This window comes from Cebus imitator, unplaced genomic scaffold, assembly GCF_001604975.1.
Source record: "Cebus imitator isolate Cc_AM_T3 unplaced genomic scaffold, Cebus_imitator-1.0 Scaffold100, whole genome shotgun sequence".
NCBI classification, from domain to species: Eukaryota; Metazoa; Chordata; class Mammalia; order Primates; family Cebidae; genus Cebus; species Cebus imitator.
In genome coordinates, this window is record NW_016107415.1 from 2,721,870 (window position 1) to 2,748,502 (window position 26,633).

Here is a 26,633-nt window from a genome sequence, read left to right on the forward strand (position 1 = left end):
TATCTGGAAAAAATTAAATCTGTTTACAGATACATTGCAAATATTAAAGTAGCATAAGGAACACTGGTTCATACTTTCTGTAGATTCACTGTTGTTAATATGTTATCATATTGGCTTGTCATTTGTACATGTGTTTGCCCATCTCCCATCTACATACTCTTTAATTATCTTTAAGTGGATATCAACTTTATTTTACATACATACACATACATACACAAACTGGAGATAATATTTCCTTGATTCTATTAAGATTTACAGATGTGTAAAAGGTTCGCATCAGAGCTCCTGTAAGTTTGCTAGTTTTGCCTAGTTCAAAGAATTATTAATTTAATGGAAGGCTCTGTATATAACAGAATCTTTCCAAATATTGACTTTAGACAGTTAAGGCCATGAAACGTTGTGTCTCTTCAAATAATCACTTATCAAAATTGTGCTAATCATCCACAACTATTCTCAATAACTGTATTAAAAAAAAAAAAAACCCACAAAATACAGTTAAATGTGTACCTGGTGGATTATGAAATAATATTGAAAACTTTCTTTTCAGTATTTTATGAACCTTTTATAGTAAAATGTGATTTCCAATTAGGTCAGTGTAATAAAACCCGTGACATTTTAAAGATAGGACACTTGTATTTTATCCCCAGTAGGGGAAGAAAGAGAAAGAGAAACAGACAGACAGAGAGACAGACAGAAATCTGCATAATCCATTCATTTCTGAAGATAAGTCGCTACTATGATATTGCATTTCTTTTCTCATAAGTTTCCCATAAAACTTCAAAATTGAGAAAGATATTTGAGGCCATCCGGTATTACTTCCGTAATATTGGAAGTTCCCATTCCAGCATCCACAGTATGGACTTGTGCCTTTGCAGGACATTGTAGAGAGGAAATTATTGGGGTGAAGGGATATGACTTGTTCTAATTGTTGAAAGCTCTAATTGTTAAAAATAAAGAAAGAGACATTTCCAAAGTAAATTACCAAAGCACTATACCTGTCCTCAAGTGTTAGACTCTACCACGTTTTATTACAGTCACAGACATGTCTTATTTCCATGATGTGGCTGAGAAATCCTTGATGAGAAAACCTCAGAGCAATCTCTCCCTTGGATCCGTTTTCAGATATGATGGGTGATAAATAAACATTTGAGAATAGTTGATTGTGCCAGAATGTCATATCTCATCATGAAAAAAATCTGCTAAGTTCTTTCTTTTCCACCATTCTGTCCTCGTTCAGCCCGTTTTCTCACATTGCCACTAACGTTGACTCTCTAAAAATCACAGGCTTCCCTGCCTCTCTTCTCTTCTGCTTACGAAAGAATCTCTTTCCAGAGGCCCCACTCACTATTACAAGTACGTTGACTTATTTTTCGTGGGACTGGGAGCAGAGGAGGCCACTTGTTCTTGTGAGGTTTTCAAGTGGAACTGCCTTGGTTATCCCTTTGGTTAAAAGTTAAAGATACCACTTGACTAGTCTTAAAAAAAAAAAAAGTTAAAGATACTAAGTTTCAATATTTATTACTTTAACAAAATATATTCTATACGTTGAGTTAAGATTGAGCACTTCTTTAATTTGGGCTCCCCAGTTTTAGATATTTACAATCAAACCTAAATTACTATATGGTGGCCGATTGCCACACTCTTGAAAAAATAAATAATGGGTTTATTATTGGAGAATAGTGTGCTAGGAAATAAGGTGTAAATCATGTATATCAGTCTTTTACCCAAAAGCTTCCAACAAGCTGATTCCTAAACCAGTGCGAGTAACTTTGATTTTCTATTACTTTTGCTAATGTCAACAATCTTAATTCTGCAGTTTGTTCTTTAGAGACATTTTAAGTCAATTATGCTTTTATGTATGTTTTTACATTTATAATAATACAAATAATGGTTTTTTAGACTATCTGAGAATAAGTAAACTTTCTCCCTAGCTCTAGATCTCTGTTTAACTATCTAAGTGACATCTGAATTTGAATGATTTGTAAGTATCTGAAAAGTTCTCTAACTAAATTAAGCATTTTTATTCTATCAAGCTTAGCCTTTCTTGTTTGTCTTCTTTATAGCTAAAGGAACTACGTTTTGTAATATAGCCATCGAATCCAGAAAACTGAGAGTCCTGCTCACTTTTCTCTCCAGTTAATCTTGATATGCTATGAATTCGGTTCCCTTAAGAACTCCTGACTTGTTGCTCCCGTCTTCATGAACACTGGTTAATCAGGCTCATATTTTTTGCCTGGATTATTGCAATAACTTTCTAACTGGTTTCCCTGCCCCTCACTCCACCAACTTCTATCCTCTGTAATCCATCATCTTGGTAAGCCTCGCCTTTCTAAAATGCTAATCAGATATCATTTACTAGTAAAACTCTGTCTTCAGGATAAATTTTAAAGCTCTTAGCACAGTATCAAATCATCTCAGTAGGTCCCTGTGTACATCTCCCATTGCATATCTTCCTTTTCCACACATTGTATTTCACATTCTGCCAAAACGAACTGCTTATCATTTTCAGGTACGCGGTCACTGTTTAATCCACGCATTGGCCCTTATGGGAGTTCCTCTGTCTAAACTTTTTTCCATTCTTTTCTGAATAATAAATATATATTCGGCCTTCCAGATCTAGTTTATTTCCTGAAGCCTTTCTTAACTACCTGAATTTCTATGCCCCTATTCCTTCTATGCTACCATTGTATATTATGCATATTGTTAAGAATAGCATCCTGTTTTTTTTTCTCTCTCCAAATGTGAGCACCAAATAGGCAGAGATCATGTATTGTTCACCCTTTAACATGCGCTGTTAGCACATAGACATAAAAGAAATGTTTGTTGAATGGCTGCTTAAATGAGTGTATTAACTGTTAGATCTTAGTACCTATCTAGTTTATCCATCCTAACTCCTCAGCTTTCTGGAGTGTTGGGATACGCCACACCAATCACAATAGATAGTCCATGGCTTCATGATCATGGTATTATGTTGCAATGGGCATCCAGCATGTTCTTGACTTAACCCTCTTAGGGCTTCTGTTTACCAGTGTTACACAGAAAATCTATTGCATATGATTTAAATGATCGTTAACAGATGTGCATCACAATTCAGAGTTCAAAAAAGAACATGACATCCTCATTAAGAAAAAGAATATTTTCAGGCCATGCTATGGTGCTTGAAAAGCAATTAACATATCACACATTATTCCTATGAGACAAAAACTGTTTCTTTCACATCTTAATTTGCCTGCTTAAAAATAGAAGAAGATAGATGAGTTTATGCTCAAGGTGTATGCATTTCCCTTGTGGCCCATGAGCACATTTCCTTTTCATATTTGCAGAATATTGATACAATTATTCTTTCATTAGACATGAAATTTGAGTGTATAACCAGTTTGTGGTTATCACCTACTAATTTATTAGGCTGATAATAGCAATTAAGTTACAATTGCTTCTGAGAAATATAAATTGACTTTCAGTTTTAAATGGATAATTTAACATTTTAAGCCACCAACACAGAGTATAACTAATTTATGGGATAAGAAGTTTCTTTCTCCTAGTATTAAACTTAAAAAAAAAATTCAACCATTAATCATCCAGTAACTAATTATTTAATTGTGGGGTTATGTGGTTTGTGAAATTTCTTCTTTTTTTTTTTTTTTTGAAAAGATATACATATATTTAGAATTAGCCAGCTGGACTCAGTTTAGATGATCCCAATTTTGTTGGCAACATCCAAAGCATTGTAATCAGGTGCTAGGTGCACCGAAATCTCACAAATCACCACTAAAGAACTTACTCATGTAACCGAATACCACCTGTCCCCCAATAACTTACGGAATTTTTTTTGTGAAATTTCTTCTTTTTTTTTTTTTTTGGCTGCATACCTTTTGACTATTTATGGGTGTCATGAGGGAGAGGATTTTAGACAGAAATATAATGAAATATAATGTATCAGTTGGCCCATGGTTTATCCACCTACTTAAAAATGTAAAGCTTATTCTTAGCTTTATAAGCTTAAGGCCGTATAAAAATGGGCAGCAGACGTAATTTGGCTCACAGACCCTTGTTTGCTGACCCTGGTTTAATCACATCTTCAGACGGGATTCCCACAACTCACCAACCACAGGAAGTGGCTACCTCAGCTTGTCTCCTGCCCACTGAAAGTAGAATTAGCCTGAGCGTGGTGGTTCATGCCCATAATCTCAGCACTTAGGGAGGCTGAGAGAGGTGGATTTCCTGAGTCTGGGAGTTCGAGACGAGCCTGGGCAACATAGCAAAACCCTATGTCTACAAAAAATACAAAACTTAGCCGGGCGTAGTGCCATGTGCCTGTAGTTCCAGCTGTTCAAGAGGCTGACGGAAGAGGATCACTTGAGCCTGGGAAGCAGAAATTGCAGTGAGCCAAGGTCATGCCACTGCAGTCCAGCCTGAGTAACAGAGTATGAGACCCTGTCTCTAAATAAATAAATGAAAAGGAAAAAACGGAAGTAAACACACTATCATATGATAAGTTATATATTGCCACCCTAATAATTCTGAATCTTAAGTGCACTGAACCACATCAAATACTAGTGTGGACCTAAATGTACATATCTAACTAAAAGGCCATCTGCAAATACTAGGTTCACTGTGGTGACCTATTTTGCTCCAGAAGTCTTTTGGTAAAAGTTGGGAAAAGGATATTATTGCTTAGGAATCCTGATTTAGCTAATCAGCATATATTTATCAAATACTTACGTATGAAACATTCAGCTGGGTGGAGTAGAAGATATAAATGCATAAGGAAGGCATCCTAACTGGTGATCTGTCTCACACACATACATGTGTGTGCACATAGGCACACTGCTACCAATGCATGGGAATATCAGACAAGAGCCAAAAGGAAAATGTGAATAAGTGAAAAGGAGCTCAATGGTGGAAATTAAAGAGGAGAGTATTGTACATAGGAGAGGTGAAGATCGTGTTTCCAGAGCAGGATCCACATATGCTGCCAAGAAGCATCAGAGAGGAAGGAGCTGAAATAACACAGAAGAATTACTAACATGGTTATACATGAAGCTTACTAGGGTGGGGCAGGGACCACTTTGGCAGGAGCCAGGGGTTCATGAGGAGAGGTGGAGTTTGAGAGGCAGAGACTTGTGCCAGATTGCTGAGAATCTTGAAGGCCAAGCATCTTAAACATGAACTGAAAAGAGGTGAGATTTTATTTCTTTATTCAATGCTTGCTGAAAATGACATCTCAATTCAAGGGCTGGATGAAAATGCAATTCATTGCTTTGTTCCATTATGAATTTTGACATATCTCACAAAATTAATATAATAGAGATGAATTGACATATCTCACAAATTAATACAACAGAGATGAAATTGGAGAATTATTAGGTAAGAGTCCAGAATCTAAAACTTGACGGGTCCTAGATAATAACCTATTATAGGTCATGGGGAGCCATTGAAGGTTGGGGCCAGTGGGGTAGTATGGTTAAGCAGGATTTTAAGAATAGGCTATTAGGAAAATATATTTTGCCAGGAAAATAAAAAGGTAAATTTAACATCTTAATGAAGTAAATGGGAGGTGATCGTGACTTGAATAAGGGGGGGGAATATGGACTGACCATGGAAATATAAAGTATTACATTAAAAAGAGCTATTTGAAACGATTCGATGTTTAATATCTGTTACTTACTGCATGTCATATATTGTGAAAATCTCTTTATTATTTAGTTTTCTCAACACTGTTATATAGGGAATAGATGCTGAGACACTTTTAGCATTTAAGCAACCTACTCGGCTAGGCAGAATTACAACTAGAAGGAACTGGAGCCAGGTTTCTAATCCAAGCCATCTATCTTAGTCCATTTGTGCTTCTAAAACCAAATACTCAAGACTGAATAATTTACAAAGAACAAAACTTTGTTTCCTCACAGTTCTAGCACTGGGAAATCCAAGATCAAGGTGCCAGCAAATTTGGTTGTCTGGTGAGGGTTCCTCTCTGCCTCCAAGATGGTGCCCTTCCCCTCTGGAGGGGAAGAGTGCTGGATCCTAGCCTGGCAGAAGGTAGATGGGCAAGGTAGCCAAATGCTCTGTGAAACATCTTTTATAAGTGCCTCAATCCCATTCAAAAGGGAGGAGCCTCATGCCCTAATCACGGATTAAAGGTCCCACCTCTTAATATTATCACATTGGGAACACCTTATTTTGGGAGATGACACATTTAAACCATATCACCATCCAACTCTTAATCCCTGTAACATTTTATACGTTGGTCTGAGATTATATTGATGCTTGATCTTTCAACAAAGCTTCCCAAGAGAGCAAGGCTACAAGTGCATGGGCCTTCGAGCTAGAAAGACACCTCAGGGTTTCCACTGTGTGGCTTTCATCAAGTCACCTAACCTAACTGAGGAACAGATCTTGCATTTATAAAGTGAAAATTTCTCATTAATTCTAATTTCTCATTATGAGAATGAAGGGAAATTATGGATTCTTGTTTCCTTTCTACTTCCTCCGTAGAAGTGAGAGTGTTAGGTTTTGGGGGAAAATAAGAAGTACTTTCTCATACATCTGATATTTGAGGTGATGATAAAAGTCTCAACAGATCATGTCCAGTGTACAGCTGTAGTAAGGGCCAGTGTCTTAGAGGGTTGGGATTGGACATGATACTTTGGTTCTTTCACAAGCAGCTGATAGTAGACAGTAGTTGAGCCCTCTAAGAAAGAGTTGTTGAGAAAACCACTGAGAACAGGTAGCAGGGTCTTGAGATATACCAACTTACGGAGGTAGATCCAGCGAAAAGAACTGGGCAAGTGAAGGGAAGGAGGAGCATGAATAGAACCACAGTAAAGCAGGATTTTGTGAAGCATAGGGGAGGCTGACTTAGTCAGTGGATGGTAAATTGTGTTCAGAACACACAGAGCTCAGAGGATGAATACTGAATAAAAAAGATGATCAAGAATGTAGAGGGTTCCTGGAGAAAAGAGATAACATGACTATTTTTTCAGAAAAAAAAATCCATTTTCTTTGGCAAGTCCTTTAAAAACTTGATTAAGTGCATTTTGGATATTTTCTAATCCATTCATAATGTAAAGTTAAGCTAAGGAATATTATCTTTGCCCTGCTTTATGTACCTAACTATAAACGAGTATCCCTGTGGAAGCTTGAGAATGTGCTCCTGAAATGCCAGAGCAACTCAGCCACACACAGAAATGATGGGATTAGGGAAAATGAAGTTGGCATCCACTAGATTTCACAATCCAGTAGGAACAGCCCAGAGCTGAACTTCCTCACCCAGTTTATTCATTTGCTTTGGTAAATAACTTTGTCTTTCTAAATATAAGCTGCTTCTCCAAAATGAACCTAATGTGCATTTAGGTAAATTTCTTTAAAAAAAAAAAAAACACATTAAATATCTAAGGATAGAAAGTGCTGTTTAATTATTAAGTCATTATCTTTGTCATTTATTTCCAATTAAGCTGAACTGTTTAATTACAAATAACATCTTAAGTAGATAAATGGCATAATTAGTTTATTTTTAACTATATGCCTGAGAAGAAAGAGTAAGTTATTTATAAAATACTTTGCAATTTAAAAATTAAGGCAAATATAAAATGGTGGTTAGCATTTTTCTGCAGCTTAATAAAAAATAGATGATTAAAACTCAAGGTCCTTAGTCTCTTTCATTCCTAGTGCTACCCAATTAGGTCAAGAGAAACTTTTCATGTAAAGATAGAAATATTCACCCTGGGAGAGCTTGACACAGAATGAAAAAGATGAAAATATATCTATTAATTATTGATACACTACAGGGAAAGCCAGTGTTTAAAACCAAACAAATAACATTCTTTTGATTTAGACACCTCGGTTAATTTATTTAAATGCTCTTGATTTATGCTTTTATCTCTGACTCTAGTCTTTAAAAGAAGTATTTAACGCATTCAGAGCCATAACTATGATCATGGCCCATTGTCAATAGATGTCTTTCATTCTCAATATTCAGTGCTATAAAATTTCTGTTTTATTTCTCTGTCTCTAGGCATTTTAATGGGAAACTGAGAGAGGCTGCCTCAGGGGTTCCTAGTCAAGTATTTTAAGCTGGATAACAAACCTTTTTCTTTGTTTTAAGAAGGGCTCTATAGTGAAGAGTTAATCAATAGGTATGGCTGGACTTGTTTATTTTGTCTTGTTTTGTTTTGTTTGGGATTGTATCAGTGCAGAAAAATAACATAATGAATAAAATAAAATGCCTTAGCAAATCTTGATTCCACTAAAGCTCCCTGTGACCTTCTGTGACCTAGACACTCAGTAACGGGCCAACACAGCATGAAGTCCTAAGTTAACCAAAGCTCACATTTCTGTAGTCGTGCTCAGTCACTGTCAATTTCACCCGGGCTATGGCACCAGTACCTCCAACTACATGGTTTTGCCCCCTCTCTGTTATGTGGAAAGAAACAGAATCTTGAATTTTATGCTTGGGAGGAAGAAGGAAAGAAGCTCTGTGGCATCTGTGAAATAGAAAACTTACCCAGTTATACACCAAGACAAGGCAAACCACAAAATTTAAACATTAAAAGGTAAATAGAAGAGTCAGTAATACTTCATCATATATTTTTAAATTATTAAAAGAGTATAATGGGAATGTTTGTAACATGGAAAAATGGTAAATGCTTGAGGTGATGGACACCTCATTTACCCCGATGTGATTATTATACATCGTAAGCCTGGCTCTGAATATCCCATGTGCTTCATAAACAGATACACATACTACATACCCTTAATAACTACAAATTTTAAAATATAATTTTTTAAAGAGTAAATAGAATGGGAATGATAACGCTACAAAAGACAGAAGGTGAACACATGGGTATGTTGCAGCATATTCCTTTGAAAAGATCAGAATAATTAAGGAGAAATAGTCCTACATTTAAACATGCATTTCATTTAGGCTTTCTGGTTTTCATTGCTTTAATTGCCCATATCAGAAGGACATAGTCCTTTAAAAGAATGAGTTTGACTAATGTTGTTTCTTTTTCAGTTTTTTTTGTTTAAGATTTAAAAGATAAAAGTGAGTGACTGCTTAGAGGCATGTTGACATTTTTTCTTTCTTCTGCCTGCTTGATTTGAAATAGTCATGCTGGACAGCAGGTGGTAAGTGCCTGGTGTTTATGAGGGAGAACAGCACAATTTATTATTTTCCTTAGATGCTACCTTGAACTATGAAGGTAGTAAAAATCCAGGACACATTTATCTTACAGAGTTATCACAAGCAACAAAGAAAATCACAGAATCACAGGATTTTTTTATACCACTAGAATTTGCATTTTTCATGCTGATAAGCTTAGATTTTGGAAAAAAAAGCTATGAAATCAGCCATGCTTTATATTATCAAATGCATTCTTTGTGGTTTTTCTTGGCATGTAAAAATTCTATATACATTTCAGATGACTAAGTAGTTCTCTTAAAGGTGTAACTAATGTTGAAAGCCAGAAAATGTAAAGATAAGATTTTCTTCCTACTCTTTAACAAGCTTGCTTCTTGGATAGTAAAGAAAAAAAAGCATCACCATTGTCAGCTGTGCACTAAACGTATTTGCAACAATCTGTGTGCAAAACCATTCCATTAATGTTACATGTATGCTAGAGCCTTCCTACTGACTTACCTGTAATTAAAAACATTACTTTATGCTCCAGGTCTTACCAGGTATGCCCATCTTTCTCAATTACAGCTGAGTACAATTAGATACAAACTCAGCTTTAAGATGATTAATTCCTAGCCAAAGAAAGACTAAGCTATATTTGTATTATCCTTCTTGGTAGGAAAAATGCATTGTAATACCTCCCGATCAGTTTGAAACAGAGGTGAGAAATTAAAATTAGGAGAAAGTAGCATTTAAGAGCTTTTATTGCTGGTGATTTTTTGCTGTTTTTGATCCCTTCTTGAAGTATGAAAGAATAATATACTACTGCAGCTTTAGTTTTTGACATGGGGAAATGACTGTTGCATTAATTCCCTCCTGATGATTAGCATCACGCATGCAGAAAAGATACATGAGGGAAATAATTAGTGCACTGGCTAAAGGGCATAGACTCCAGAGCTAGAGGGCACTCATCCCAATTCCAGCTCTGCTCTGCCCTGAGGTCATGCCTGCACAATTATTCAACTCTTTGAACATGTTTCTTGCTATATCTAGTTGACATCCAAATGTCACTTGCAATTCTTGCTGTTGTACATTAGGTCTTCCTATTGGATATTCCTCGTTTATATGAATGCAATAGATTTTGCATATTTATACAGATGCCCATACCACTACTGGATGTTCATACACTTATAACCAACTTTCCACCAGACTTCTCCATTTAAAAGGATTATAAAAACTTCACCTGCTCTTCATCTGTTATCTATCACAATTGTTCAAGGGTCAGCAAATGTTTTCTTAAAGGGCCAGTAAATGTTTTCTTAAAGGGCCAGCAAATGTTTTCTTAAAGGCCCAAGAGTAAATATTCCAAGCTTTGTGTAACATATAGCTTCTGTCCTAACCATTCCCCTCTACCATGGTAGGGTAAAAATAGCCATAAACGGTATGCAAATGAATGAGCCTGAGTATGTTCTAATAAAACTTTATTTGCAAACTTGGAGGTTGATGCCTAGGATGTAGTTTGCTGATACCTGCATTATTGGTGTTATCCACGTTAGAAGTCTAAGTTTTATCTCTGTCTCCTTCTTCCTCATTCTCATAGCTGATATATCTTCATATCCTGCCAGATTGACATTCTAAATGTTTCTTAAATCCATGCCTTTCTCTTTATCCTTGTAGACGCAATCCTGATTTGTAGTCTCCTCCTCTCTCTTTTGGGCTCTGAAGGCTCGATGTGCTCCTGCCATCTGCTTGCAGTCCTGCCAAAGCTAACTGCCCTAACTGCGATAAGAAACTGTCTAACCCCAAACAGGATTATGCCACGCCTTTGTTTTAAGATCTTTGGTGATTTGTCATTGCCTAAAGGAGTGTTCACAAATGGAAAACTTTGTAAGGTGATAGAGAAGGCACCTCAGGACCTGGCTCTTTCTTTCTCTCCAACTGTGTCTCCCATTCCTATTTGTGCCCATTCAGGACCTTGGAGAAGCAGGGTAGATGGGATGATATACATAAGGAGGAATTGCCTGTGAAGGAGAAAACAGGAGGGAATGGGCTTTTGTGGAGCTTTTAGACTGCTATGGGGTCAAACACCTTGGAAAGAAGAGCAGGAAAGAAAGAGGGTTGAGTAGAAAGAGGCTCAGCCCTGTTTCCAGCAAGTCCCAGTCAGGCCAGTGGGGAGGCCGGATCGGGAGCTGAAGTTGCTTGTTGGAGGAGTCCCTGCAGGGCTGGAGCGTGTAGCTATGTCCAGTGATTGACTGGCGCTGCCTGGGACCAAGCACAGCCTACACGTGCGACTGCAGTAGAACTACAGGGGCAGCAGATGGAGATGGTCTGTTAACTATGCCCCCACAGCAGTTCATCTCCCAGGAGAGTGGCTTGGGGCGCCTCCATGGCATCGTTCATGTGACCAGCTTCAGTGAATCACTTGTAATATTTTTCATATACTATGCCATCTCCAGCCTCCTAGCCCATCTGCATTGCCCCTTCCTGCTCCTAACTTTGCTTGGCCAACTGCTTTTCACTCTTAAGTCTCAGCTGAGGTATAACCTCCTCTAGAAGTATTTCTTTACTTCCTGCCACCCAACTGTGTAAATAGCCATCTTTCAGTCATTCCATAATATCATCAGCCATTTCCCCAATTACGGTGGGTTGTACATGTTTTTGGTTTGGATTAGTCAACCTTCTGAAGAAAGAATTATTTAGTATGTGCTCTTAGACTCCTAGAGTAACCAGCACTCATTTGTTGAATGAATGATTGTACTCTCAGTTATCTATTGGGAGGGTTAGGTGACTCAGATAACATAAAGAGGACGGCAGGGCAGATGATACTTAAGCATTATATTGAGTTTAAAAAAATTATATTGGCCGGGCGCGGTGGCTCAAGCCTGTAATCCCAGCACTTTGGGAGGCCGAGGTGGGTGGATCACGAGGTCAAGAGATCGAGACCATCCTGGTCAACATGGTAAAACCCCATCTCTACTAAAAATACAAAACATTAGCTGGGCATGGTGGTGCGTGCCTGTAATCCCAGCCACTCAGGAGGTTGAGGCAGGAGAATTGCCTGAACCCAGAAGGCGGAGGTTGCGGTGAGCCGAGATCACGCCATTGCACTCCAGCCTGGGTAACAAGAGTGAAACTCCGTCTCAAAAAAAAAAAAAATTATATTGTAGTTTTAAAATAATATATTTTATAATTATGACATATTAGACTCATTTCACCTAAATGTGGACAAACTTAACATAGCTGAAGAAACACTGGGCTTGAAATCAAAAGACCCATGTTCAAATCCTGGTGCCCTCATTTGTGAGCTGAATGACCGTGGGACAACATGTCTGGCATCATTTCCCTATTCAGTAAGATGAGGAGATAGGAATCTCAAAGACACTGCATTTTGAACGCATCAAACCATTTGTAATACATCCAACTACTTGCTTGGATAGAGATCTCTCTGTTTCCGCCTCGTGTGTCAGAGCTTGCATCAAGCTAACTCAGTGTCCCATTATATACTGAAATTTTAGATCACATAGCTTTTTGTAGTGAGAGTGAAAGATAAGAGCAATTTAAAAGTAGTGCTCTTCTAACAATGTATGTGTGGTGAGTGCTAGTAAATATATTATTCTGGGAAGTAGTTTTGAACTACATAGTCTGCTAAACTATTTTAGGTTAAAACTTTTATAGAGCGCCCCATGAGAGCAAATGGGAGATCGATTATGTGAGACTAGAGAGATTGTTGTAGCACCGGCTGGATGGCAGAATAGGATTCTAGCCTCCTTGGCTTGGTGGTGAATTATTGTGGCTGCTATCTTTATGGCCATGCATTCCAATTGCCACTGCATAAACTGTAAGAGTAAAAACAATAGTTTTTTAAAATAGAGATGTTAATAAAAATAAATAAAAATCATAAAGCACAAAATATTATGCAAATCAAATAAGCAAAATGAAAATAGACACGATAAGCATAAATTAACTTATAAGAAAAAGATAAGAAATGCAGCCCCACTATCTTTAAATGAACTAAAATGACAATGTAAGATGGAACTAAAAGATCAAAAGGATGAAATGACGAAATGAGCTTTAAGTATGCAAACAGGAGACAGAGATATTTACAATGTAAAATAATGAGCTTAAATAAGTCTGTACAGTTGCAAAGAATGTAAGTCTCTCACAGGAGCACACTTTTGCCACAGAGGGAGAGACAGGAAGCCTTCCCAGTGTCCTTTCACTCTTTGGTGCTGGTGTGCTGTGACTAGGGAGGGGAATCTGGCTCATGGATGTTGGTGGTGATGGTGGAGATGATGATGATGATGATGACGGTAATTCACTGCCCCTTCCTGCCAGCAGAGGGCAGCCATGCAGAGAGGTGAGGACAAGCAGAGCTGGTGTGGAGATCTCTTAGAGCCCCGTGTTCATGACTGTTGGCTGATCTGAATGTCCCCAAAGTGTGTTAGGAAAGTGAGCTTACCTGGGTGTTTCTAATTTTTTTTAAATGACTTTCAAATTATGCAGTAGCAAATACTCCTTTTTCTTTTCGCTTTTTCATTCTCTGTATTTCTTGCTCAGGGTGTAGTTCCAGGGGTTGTTTTTTTATTTTTTAGGAACTATAGATACAGCCCTTGCTCTAGCTCTTAAGCCTCTTTCTTCATTTTTATTTTTTTCCTTATTTTCCCACTTGTTGGAACCTGTTGGAAACCTGACCAATTCTCTAGAAACAGAGACAGACATATACAAACACATACATACAAATAAGCTACAGCCCCTTCCATACACGTGCACGTGTGCACACACACACACAAATACACATACACACATCCCCTACACCCATGCATACAACCTATACCCACTTATTCATAGATTCATAGACATACAGAAACAGCACATATCTTGCCCATACACACATACACACAGTTTCACACACACACAACCAGTGCCCATCCCATTCAGGATGCGCACACACATACATACACACACACACACACACACAAAATCAGTACCTCTTCCCATGCACACGTGCATGCGCACACAGGCTCGCGTGCACTGGCCTTTCTTCTTTGTGCCTTTTCTCCCCCAAGTGGCTTCTCCCTGCTGCCTTTCACATCCATCATTGCAATGCTCCCCATCTGTACTGCAGATACAGATCTGAATATTGTAAATTATTGTTTCTTTTCCAGGGAGATTTTTTTAAAAAGCTTTACCCTTGTGATCTATAAATAATGAATAATTCCATTAGAAATATGATGGATGGTATAACTTTTATGCAGAGTTTGTCAAGCTCAATGTTTCAGGCTTTTACTTTTAAAACAGCCCCAGGCCATGGCAGGTAGGAAACTCAATTGGCTGACACTCCAAAGTCTCTCTTGCCACATTTCCCAAAGTGTGTTCCTTTGGTTCTCATAGATAATTCATGCATCTTAAAAGCAGCACTTTCTATGCCCGAATAGATTTGGGAAATGCTACAGTGAACTGACTCCTTTAATGCAGAGCTCCCCAAAGCATTTCATATGATAATTTGCTGTAGGTCATGCAGTATTTCCAAAACATATTTGGCCAGGGAACCTTATTTTTCATCAAAACATTATATCTCTAAGCTCAGTGTCTCATAGAAAATGATTTAGGAAATAGTATTCTAATGAAAGTAGTACATTCTCTCTACAGCAGAGAAACTGTTTTACAATTGTCCTTACTGAAGAGTTCAAATTTACCTCCCAATATTTCCATCACATTTGTACTTCTTTACATGTTTAGTCCTAAAGTACAATAAACATCTATTCTAAAGCCAGTATATGATTCTGAAGTGTCTCCTGAAATCTTAAAGAAGAACATATAGTTTTCATTGTTTTATGTGAATGTGGTTTTCTATAAAATAGGTCTTTGAAAATCAGTAATCTTTATAAGTAAGATAGTCTAGTTATAGTTTGACCAGGTATTTCTTCAACTAGAATATCCTTTCTTAATGTATATTATATGGATTACATATGTGTGTGTATATGTGTGTGTGTGTATATATATGTATGTATATGTATATGTATACACACACACACACGTACATATATTCATCATAAATACATCAACAGAAAGACAGTAGAAAGAAAAAGAGAGCATGTGAGAGAAAGAGAGAGAGTTCCAATGGATGCCCCTGGAACGAGGCATTGCAGACACAGCACCAGTACGTATAGCAGGAAAATCTGTGCTCCCCTCTCAGCTTTCCTTTGTGATTTTCACCTGTAATAATTAACCCTGTAGGACATCCACTGTATTGCAGCCTCCACTTGATTCTTTGACACTGAACAGTTGTGCCTAAAACCAAGGCACAAAGGGCAAAACCCAAGTAGCACATTTTGGGTTAAGTAAGCATCCCTTTTTCATCCCCTTTCCAAGATATAAGAGAGTACAAATGTGAGAGTGATCATCGTGCCAAAGCTGGCACAGAACAGCTGTCTTATCTGTAAGACTTCATGCATCTGCCTTCTAAACTGAAAAGGGACTTTAACCAATTAGTGGTTTTCTAAAAAACTGAAGATTCCACTAGACTTCAGACCTGTTCTGTTTGGTCTGTACCTGTTTCTTTCTAATACCCGGCCTGCCTACCCTCATTCCTTAAGATCTCAGCATGTGCTCAAAGGATCTATCTCTCTGCTACGGAGAGTTGCATTTTAACAGAAATCCAAGAATTGGAGCCCAGACGTTTCCGAGCACAACCTGAACAAATACCTTAGGATGCCTTGGAGGGTTACAACAAACTTTCCCAGAGCACACAGCTGGTCTTAACTTTGTCATAACTTAAGCAGTTATTGTATATACTACATCAGAATAAAAAAAATTATAAAAGCATATTCTATCTCCCCTTCTTTTTAGCATTAAGTACTATAGTAGGCATATAGTAGGTCTTCACAGGTGCAGATTAGCAATAGAATAACTACCTATTCTCATTTGCATTTCTTATTGTATTTGTAAATATGGTAAATTGTTCTTTTCTAACAACTCTTTAAGTTTGGTAAATATTTAAAAATTAATGAACATCGAAAGAAACAATAACAGAGTGGCACTTGGACCATAATATTCCACAGCTGGAAGACCATTCACCACATCATTGCTGCTCCAGTTCTTGGACCTCAGAGAGTGCACTCCCCAAGGAAGATAGGCACACCATTTCCTGCAGCAGGCCTTTCTACTTTGATTATCATTGCTGGAATGAACTTCTTTGCCTCAGGCTGAAAAGGTTTCCCGAAGGACACTAGCCTTTTGTCAATGTCGCCTTTGCTTCTAGACTTCACACAGTTAATGATCATGTACTTCATCACTGTGTACTTTCCTTATTTGCTGGGAGTTTTCCAAGTTTTGTTTCTATCTTTCCGACTACACTTTCTGTCTTCCTTTTTGATTCTGGTCCTTCTGTATACCCTTGGAAATGGATAATTCACAGGGTCTTCTTTGACCTGCTCTTCTTGCTCTGTTTACTTTACTAGTATGTCATTCATTACTTTGGTGTCCAAATACCCCTGACATTTACCAGATCCCTATTGTTATATCTCCTGAATTTTGGATGCATATTTCCATCTACTTCTGGGCATCTCTGTTTATGTTTTCAGGCCCCTCAAACTTGCCTGGGGAAATGCTAAGCTCATGTTCTATGTGATGCCTTCCTTTTAGGAAATATCTCTATTTTCCTCTTATATAGGCTTCTTCAATACATGTAAACACCTTTATAAGGATACTGTCAGTTATTTGTGACAAGCCTCATACATACATTAAGAATCCTTTTCTAGAAAATTAGCTTTGATGTAGAAGATATCAGTTCCCAGTGATAAATTAGTCTGTACTGACTATGGCTGTTGGATGCTATGTGCCCAAGTTTCAAAAGGCATCCTGCCACGGGACTATCTGCTTCTCACAGCTAATGCATAATTAAGATGTTGATTATTGGCCGGGCGCGGTGGCTCACGCCTGTAATCCCAGCACTTTGGGAGGCCGAGGCGGGTGGATCACGAGGTCAAGAGATCCAGACCATCCTGGTCAACATGGTGAAACCATGGTGAAACTCTACTAAAACTACAAAAAATGAGCTGGGCATGGTGGCGCGTGCCTGTAATCCCAGCTACTCAGGAGGCTGAGGCAGGAGAATTGCCTGAACCCAGGAGTCGGAGGTTGCGGTGAGCCGAGATCGCGCCATTGCACTCCAGCCTGGGCAACAAGAGCGAAACTCTGTCTCAAAAAAAAAAAAAAAAAAAAAAAAAAAAAAAAAAAAAAAAAAAAGATGTTGATTATTTATCATATTTTAGCTCTAATTATAATTCCCCAAAGTATTAAACTGAAATGCTCTTTCCTTAAAGGCTACGTGTTTTTAAAATGCCGAACAAGTATCATAATCTTATTTGAAAGCTCTTCCGTTGAGATAGCCTTTGCCAAGAACATATTCTTCAAGCAAGATGTGCTATTTTCAAGCTGAAGATTACATTTAGGACAAAATATCTACAGAAAGTTAATACTTTGTCAAGGCCACTTTAGAATTTGAGTAACCAGTTTCTCCTCCTTGGGGACTCTCGTTCTTGCCTCAGATATTGCTGGTTTCAAAACAGGGTGCAAAGGCAGACCTCTCTTCTCCGCTGATTTGTTTTCATTGTGATCCTTTCAGAATAAGATTATCCTGGACCCCATGACGTTCAGCGAGGCCAGGTTCCGGCCGTCCCTGGAGGAGAGGCTGGAGAGCATCATCAGCGGCGCCGCGCTGATGGCAGACTCCTCCTGCACGCGAGACGACCGGCGCGAGAGGATCGTGGCGGAGTGCAACGCCGTGCGCCAGGCGCTCCAGGACCTGCTCAGCGAGTACATGAATAATGTAAGTCTTGGGCTCTCCATTCTCGTGTCTCAGTGGATTCTGTTCTGCAATCGTGTTGCTCTTTTGGAAGCATGGATAGCAGGACAAGAGAACAGACAGGTGTTCACCAGAGAGAGTCTGGTGAAACCAGAGAACTGCTTTGGGAGAGCGCGGTCATGTTTCAGAATGCATTGTTTGTTTGTTTGTTTGTTTTAATGTGGAACACATTGATGGCGAATGAGCTCTTTCACTTTTTACTTGGCTGATTTCTTCTTGGTCATTTTAGTGGTTGCATTTTGAGGTAGGTAAGATTTCAATTGGTAAAGGTAGATGATTGATGGAAACAGGTGAGGATATACTAAGTCCTCTGTTACAAAGAGCACTTTCAAACCTAAAGATAGCTATAATCTTTAGGCCCTAATAGGCATTAATACATCTACCAGGTTTAAAAAGTGTGTGGATAGGGTTATTTAAGGAAAAGTTCTATCTGTAGTAAAACTTGCAGGTGTTTTATTGATGCATAGTCAGGAATTGCTTATAAGAGGGAGTCTCTAAGTTTTCAAATAGGTATGTATGAGTGGTATCTAATTTTGGCACATAATAGCTATCCTCTCCTATAGTTATAAAATGTAACAGTTTCTGTATACCTGTAACCTGCAAGAAGGTGATGAAACTCATATTCTTTGCCTTGAAAGGCACTAAATTATGGCTGTATTGATTTGCTACATTCATTCAGCTGAGACGATGCCCAGAGCTTGCAGCAGTGAATGATCTGTACTTCCCTCTTTCCTGGACTTTCTGGTTTGAGAGAATTCAGCAGAAATTGGGGAAAAGAAATGTAGATAAAGTGAAGTCTTGATATTACATTTTGAAGAAATGCCCTATATGGCGACCAAGTAGGGAACCAGGGACACTGAAAATCTGTTCACAGCTATTGAAGTCCATGTTGGGTACTATTAGAACACACTGAGGCAATGTTGAGATAAGCGGCCGTTCTGTGTCTCTCCCTCCAGCACCTTTCCACTCCATCATGAGTAAAAATATGCAGCCAACAGACATGCAAGCAAGGAGTCAGTGTTGACATAGCAGTGCTCCTCCTGCAGACCCTCCAGAGAACTTACTCAGAAAGCAAAAAGATGTCCATGAAAAAACCTTACAAACTAAAAAAACCAAAATCTGTTTCCTTTCCATGAACCTTCAGATTCTTTGATTTTGGAAGACTTGGCCATTTTCAGCATATAAAGAATAAAATGTGGATCCATCATGTGGCACCCAGCTGCTTATGAGGACGTCTGTTTAGGACCCTGGATGACCAACACTTTCTATAATTTTGATCTATGGGTATTATAGAGTACAGCTAGAAATGTTGATCACAGTCTCCCGACTGAGTGCATCTTTTCAATAGCAGATGTGTCAACAAAGAATGCTTATAAACTTTGAGACCCAGTCTGTTTGCTGTTGCTCTTGTTGTTAACAACATAGCAAAGGGCTAATTACTTGGATCTGGAATTTGGATTTACATTAAGGCACACTAGTGGTTCTATCAATGAATAGTTACTGCCAAAGAAGGAAGTAGAAACTACACAGATAACAATGATGCTTACCATCTAAATTGTGTTCCTGTAAATAGAAATTACTGAACGTGATTAAATAAGAATTGATCAAGACGTGGCATGTAATTTTCAGTTTGGTGTCTAGAATCCTGCCAACTACTTTCAGTGTAGGCTCATACAGATCAGCAGAGCTGACGGATTTTTGTGTTTTATTGACCCCAGGCAATTTTGATTTTGGTTCACAGGCTTGTGATACAGGAATGTTTTGTGCTTTATTGAAATCTTAGTTCCTATTTTGACATGGTTACAGACAATATATCAATGGGTATAGTGCTACATTTCAAAACGCACAAGTTCTATTCACATTGAAACGTCATGATCAAAGCCTGAAATAAAACACACGTCAGACTTGACATTTATGTAAACTATATAACATTCAGTTGAATTTCACATTTCTTTGGTGATATCAAGGTAGAATTAGATGCAGCCAGATCATCTTCATAATCCCTTCAAATGAGTCCAGTCACTCATTTATACTGCTGCACAATTTGTATTTATTTTGATATATCATATATGAATACAAAAACACATCCACATCTATGCCTTGACTGAAAAGTCTGTTATACTTAACAGCAACTGGTGAATCACTCTACCATTCCTGGGCTGTTATATTTCTCTTTCAATTTTGTAAGTTCTGAGAATAAAGGTGTTATCAAATTAACACCTTGCAAGTTTTCATCCTAATGTGCTAGGCAATATCATTAGGACAAGTAAGTTGTTAAACTGAAAATATTTAAGAATCAGCATAACTGACATTTCTGTTTTCTAACAATCTCCTGATCAGTCCCAGATGAACATTCCACTTATAATGCTTGTTTTAGCTGAAGCTGTTCTAAAATCGTATACATGCCAAATTGTATGACACAGAGGGAGACAGAGGTTATGGAGAGAAGCTGTGTATCGTATCTGATAGAAAAAGGGTCTTCATGGGGCTGGGGCCATGACTTAGCCACATAGCTTCCATTGAGCTCATTAGGATATCAGTCATGTGTTAGATATTTCCACAAATGTACATCCTACTTAATGAACATGGGTGTGCACCTTGAAGATGTCAACAAAAATTGTGCAGTTAAAAGAAACTGTGGTATGAGAAGAAGACTGGGTGAACAGAGGCATGTGGTGAAAATTATGATCACAGATCTGGCGGCGGTAGGAAGGATTGTTGGAATTCCTTTAGGAAAGCTTTAAGTTTAGGCTAGCCTTAAGTTGCTTTATCAAGTTGAAGATATAACCCAAAGTGAAAATATTCTTAAAAATAATCCTCCTTTAAGTAGACTATTATTATTGTACATATGTGAAGACTAATGGGTAGAGAGAGACTTAAAAGCATGCAAGGTCTATAGATGTTAATTTGGATGAGTGCCATCAGTGTGGTGGTTGAAGTATTATGCTAAGTACTATAAATAATTCCAAATTATAATGAATACATAAACCTTCCTCAGGAACTTATAATTTTATGTTGCTTTTTTTGGTGGCAGTATAAACATAACATTTTATGGGTTATATTAATAAGACTATTGTGGTGAATAAACATTTAGAATATTTTATTCATTCAACAGATGTATATTGTCTGCCTGGCCATTGGTGCCAGGCATCTCTCTAGGCTTCTGGAGATACAGAAGGTGCAAAACAGGTAAAATTCTCTGCTTGCTCTCATGTAGCTTATACTGTTGTGGGAGGAGACAGACAATAAATACTAAGCGATCTGAACAAGAGTTACCTCAGACGGTGATAAATGCAAAGAGGAAGTCTAAAACCTGGGAGGTAGAGGACACTGGGTACTGCTGTAATTAAGAATGGCCTAGGAAGGTACTTTGAAAGGATGACATTAGATCAAAGACCTTTCAGAGGTGAGGAAGCAAAGAGGCCTTGAGGAGAAGGGATGACAAGGTCAAGGGCATTGCTGAGAATGGGTGCCTGGTGTGTCTGAGGCACCACGGGAGTCGGAGTGGCCGATGTGAGTAGAGGGGTAGCAGGAGATGGCGGCTGTGTGGTGCTGAGGCATCAGTCTGTGCAGGGCCTGGTGAACCATTACACAGAATTTGACTTTCATTCTAATGGAATCAGAGGCCATTGCAGAGTAGTGACTGAAAAATGCCGTGATTCAGGTGTTGAGAACAGACCACAAAGGCGAAAGCGGTGAAAGCAGGAGGACAGGTGAGGAGGCCCTCAGTTCTGGAACATTCATGAAAGGATGTTCTCTTGGGCCAGTGGATAGCAGTAGAAGTGGAATAGAGTATTCAAATACTGACTATAAATAAAATTTGTTTATAAAGTAACTAGTAAAAAGAATGCGTCTGTTTTATGAACATAAAATCAACATTTGCATTTTGAATGATTTGCATTTTGAATGATTTGCATTTTGAATGACAGTTAAAGTTGTATCAGTTGCAACTAATATGATATCTTCAGTTGGATTTGGTTGCACAGGAAATTCTGATTTACTCTGATGTTGAAACAATTTGTAAATAGCTTTCTTGGCGATGCCTGGATAGCCTGCTAGATAGACTGCATTTGAAAGGGGAGTTAAGTAGAAAAAATTTGTTTCAATGTTATATCACCAAAAATGTCTAAGTGTGGTTCACATTCTTATAAATACAAAAGACTAGAAAAATTTAATACTTATTCTAAGTATTAAACTGTAATGCAGAACCATAAGGAGAAAAATCACTACTTATTCTAGGTACTAAAACTGTAAATGCAGAACAATAAGGAGCTGCATTAAAGTGTTACTTCTTTACTCACAATTCACGGTTAGACCTTGACGAGAATTTGCAATGAGCAGATGTGCCTGGTCCTTGTTGTGTCTTGTGCTCTACAACCTGTTTCCATTTTATATGCATAGACTCTCTGTGTAGCTCTATTTTTTTAAAAGACGAATTTAGAGTTACAGTTTTCTTAAACAATCATACAGTTAAGCTATTTTCAAATACTGGCAGAGATCCTGCTGGCATAAAATAATGACTTGCTGCTGTTCTCTGCTATAAAATATGGTGAGAGATATTTTTAATTGTATTTTTTAAAATAATTACAATTGCGTATTTTAAAAAATTTTGGAACTGACTTTTTTTGTTCAAACCTCTTGAAGCATCTAAGTGAAGCCCTGGGTTTAACAATTTATAAAACATTAATATAGTAAAGATATTGAAAGCACATGAAGACATATTGATATGGGAACATATGCAATACTACAAGCATTTGAAGCATTGTCGTAGCCTTTGTTACAGAGTAGAATTTAATGTAAAGTGGGTTCCTGAAGGAGGACACTTGTGAGGATTCGAGGACTAAAATAGGGTCTGAAAAGGTTATTTCCAGCCCGATTCTGTGGCCTATACACAGCAAAGCTCTAGCATGCTGTTTCACAACACTAGATGAATAATACATGAGATGGTATCCAAGGCCATGGGATCTCTGAGAATAGTGGCTTTTACATTTTTTTATAGTGGAAAAGAAATATATGTTCACTATAAGGAACAAAAAACAAAGACAGAAGAAAATAAAATATCTCATTCCCCAAAATAATCAATGCTAATAATTTGGTAAATGCCTTTCCAATGTTTCTGAGCAGATAGGAGTGGTATATTTACACACACACACACACACACACACACGCACACACACACACACGTTACACCTTGCATATTTTTTATAAAATAGACCCATTTGTAAATGATGTTTTGCAGTCTATTCTCTTTACTCAATATATTGTGAATACGTTACCATATCAATAAACATTATCTAACCTTATGTTTACTGGCTGCATAGCATTTTATTATACGAATATGTGATAATCATTTAGGGGCAATTCATTTTGAGTGTATTTTTAGGGAGGAGCTTTGGAAAAGATAAGTAGGGAAGACTTTTCCTGCCGGCAGTACAGAGTTCTGATTTAGACCCAAAGCGTGACTGAGAAACAAAACGAGAACGAAGCGAGGACACAGCTTTACAGTTTCTGTGGTTCAGGGGATCCCTGAAAAGTCTTGTGCAATCAGATTTTTCCATATAAACAAAATTCGAATGCTTCTGGGGATTCTATTTGAAATAATCTTATATGCAATTTTTCTATATTATATTGATTTTGTGTATAAATCTGATTTTTATCTATCAGAACTTCTTTAAATTGGCTGTATATTACTGCCAAGAGAGGCCCAGAACTAGTTGGCAAGTTCAGAATTTGGGTTCAATCTAAAATCCCAGAGAAAGATTGAATACTTCTGAAGACACTGTCATCAGAAAGATAACTTTGCCGTAGGAATTGCTGTACTGCCACGCTTCTTCCATATGAGAAGGCAGGAAAAAGACTGAGTAGCTCTTATTACTTAAGAATAAGGCTGATTGTTGATTAAACACAAAATCTGTTTTGAGTATTATCTAGATCTTCTCTTTTCTCTCCTTCCTATTATTATGTAGATCAGGGAATGCAATTCACTGAATTCAGCTTGCCTGATTATAACTTTCTCTATTAAAAGGTAGGACAACACAATATAGAACATAATGTTTGAAAATGGTTGTGGGCAATAGGAGATCTAATGTCGCCCATACCTTTTCCTAATGGCCCTGCATTCTAATGCAAAATTAAGAGTTGCCTTAATGAGATTGGTAGCTTCATTCAAGGGAAAGAGTTCTAATATTCCACATTGCTGCCTGTGGTAAGGAGGTTTTCCTTGCCTTTTTCTTACTTGTTTCCTTTCTTCTCTTTCCTTTTCTCTGTCTTCACATATGTTCAGTGCCCTCATCTCTATTAATTTTGAGCTTCAGATTCTTCTGTGCATGTATACTTGCCAAACAAAACTTTTACTTCCTTGAAGAGAGAGTTTTAAAATTTGTTTGTTCTTCTTCTTTTTTTAAAGACAGAGTCTGGCTCTGTCACCCAGGCTAGAGTGCAATGGCACGATCTTGGCTCACTGCAACCTCCGCCTCCCGGGGCTTAAGCAATTCTCCCTGCCTCAGCCTCCCGAGTAGCTGGGATTACAGGCACACCCCACCTTGCCTGGCTAATTTTTGTATTTTTAATGGAGACCGGGTTTTACCATGTTGGCCAAGCTGGTCTCACATTCTTGACCTGAGGCAATCCACCCACCTCAGCCTCCTAAAGTGCTGAGATTACAGACATGAGCCACCACACTCGGCCTTAAATTTGCTTTTAACTGGTATTTCTTGCTCAGATATTGCAAGAGTACAGCTATGTTACCAATCCTCTCTCTGAAGCGAAAAACTATTCTTTGAATCTATTCTTCAAAGGAAATGTATATAGTTGGAGTGGAAGTCTTTAGAACAGTGTTTTGGCTTCTGCCCTTGCAGCATGGCTTTGCCTGCATTTCCAGGTAGATTTCGCCATATGCTTATTGGTACTGGGTACCTCCCAAAGGTACCCAGAAACTGGTAGAGGGTAACACAAACTTATATTTTTTCTTACTTCCTTCTTCTTATATTGTTATGATCATATTTCCTTTCTAATGGTGCTCAACTGTGTTTCCTGTAATGGTATCTTAGAGAACCAAGGGTTGTCGTGCAGGAGTATGTTGGCTGGCACTGACCCAGGTACAGGTGGTGGGAGAATCTCTGGTCACTCTGGCTGGACGTCTTCTCTGGTAGAATTATGATGGGGAGAGTGTGAAAGCTTGTGTCAGGTTCAGGTGTGGCCCAAAGCAGGTGTGCACTGGCTCTGAAAAGCTCCAGGAGGAGATCTAGACTGGCACAGTTGGTTGGCATTAGGGTGCCCTGGACACAGTACCCATTATAACTTTGGAACACAAATGTAGATAACATCCAGGCCCATGGGAACATGACAGTTCTTCTTGGGTCTTAAAGTGCCCAAGGTATAGGATGGTTATTCAAGTGGGGGACTGAGGTCCTTTAAAAAGTATGGCATGTTGTATACATATTCTATTACATATTATCAGCGCAGGACATACAATTAAATGACCGACAGGATCCCAGGACAGTTAGGATTAACTAGACTTGTTTCCTTTGCATCATCAAGCCAGCTCTCCATGCAATCTTACATACCATCTCCTTGTCGAGAAGAAGGGCCTTTTCTTCATGACCACCCCCAACCCTTGACCCCATGACTCTCCATTATGGATGGTTTAGCAGAGGTTACAAGCTTGTGCTTTGTTGCCATCTCTACCTTGGCTCAAATCTGTTTTATCACTTTGAAGTGACATGACCTTAGGCAAGGTCAAGTGACTCCCTGAGCCTCAACATTCTCAGCTGTAAAGTGGCAATAATAGGACCCACTTTATGGGCGTGCCTGCAAATCAAATGAGAGCAAGGCAGTCAGAAAGCTCAGTGTCAAAGAAAATTTGTATTTGCTTCCTTGTTCTCCCCAATGCTCTCAATCCCTGTTCTAGTTTATTAATCTCAAATTAAAAATCATATACTCTAAGGTTATTGAAGTCTTTTCAGACATAAGAAGTATAGATGGATAGAAAGCTTTGCTGGATATGTCTGCCCTGGGTGTGGTACTCCCCTGCTTGTCCCCGAGTTGCCAGAGATGTGTCTGGCCTTGTGGCCTGCCTACAAGCACACTATGGAGAACACTAATTATAATTATTGCCAAGGCCAGAAAAAGACATAATGAAAGCCCTTCTTATAACATTAGAAGATTTTTAGAGGACTTGAGGAAAAATAACTAAGACTCGTAGTCCTGGGAAGTCAGAGGGTAAACAATAAGAGGACCAGGCCTCTGGGCTCCTAGAAGTTGTACTCAGAGTTTTGATTTAATAAAGGAAGACATCTCACCTCATTTGTTAAGCTTGTCTGAGTCAGAAGATGAGGTGTCTTCTTCCTTTTATTGGTTCCTTAGGCTTCTACTAGAGAGAAGCAAGTGGGGATATTTCTGGCTCCTGTGGATAAGAAAGAAAGATGAGCGAGACTCTGTCTTTAAAAAAAAAAAAAAAAAAAAGAAGGATGGAAATTTCATGTAAGCATGGGGGATTTCTGGCGTATTTTATTACTGCGATCTTCTTTAACATCTCTAAACTGTGAGTCTGTAGATGTTCAGTCTTAAGCATAGGAATGGGGTTGGTGGTCTCAGGTCAGCAGCTGTGTTTTTTTGAAACCTAGATTTGTTCTGAAGGGTTCAGAGTAGTCA

General features: G+C 38.3%; 1 protein-coding gene across 5 annotated transcripts in view; it reads left to right on the forward strand.

Annotated features, from left to right (window-relative positions):
* CTNNA2 (catenin alpha 2) overlaps positions 1-26,633 on the forward strand; it is a 1,139,443-nt gene that overhangs the window by 389,073 nt on the left and 723,737 nt on the right. For all 5 annotated transcript variants that reach the window (XM_037741389.1, XM_017536690.1, XM_017536691.1 and 2 more), the window contains exon 7: positions 17,742-17,945. In XM_037741389.1, coding sequence (XP_037597317.1) covers positions 17,742-17,945 — 204 coding nt within the window. The remainder of the gene's footprint in view (positions 1-17,741; positions 17,946-26,633) is intronic.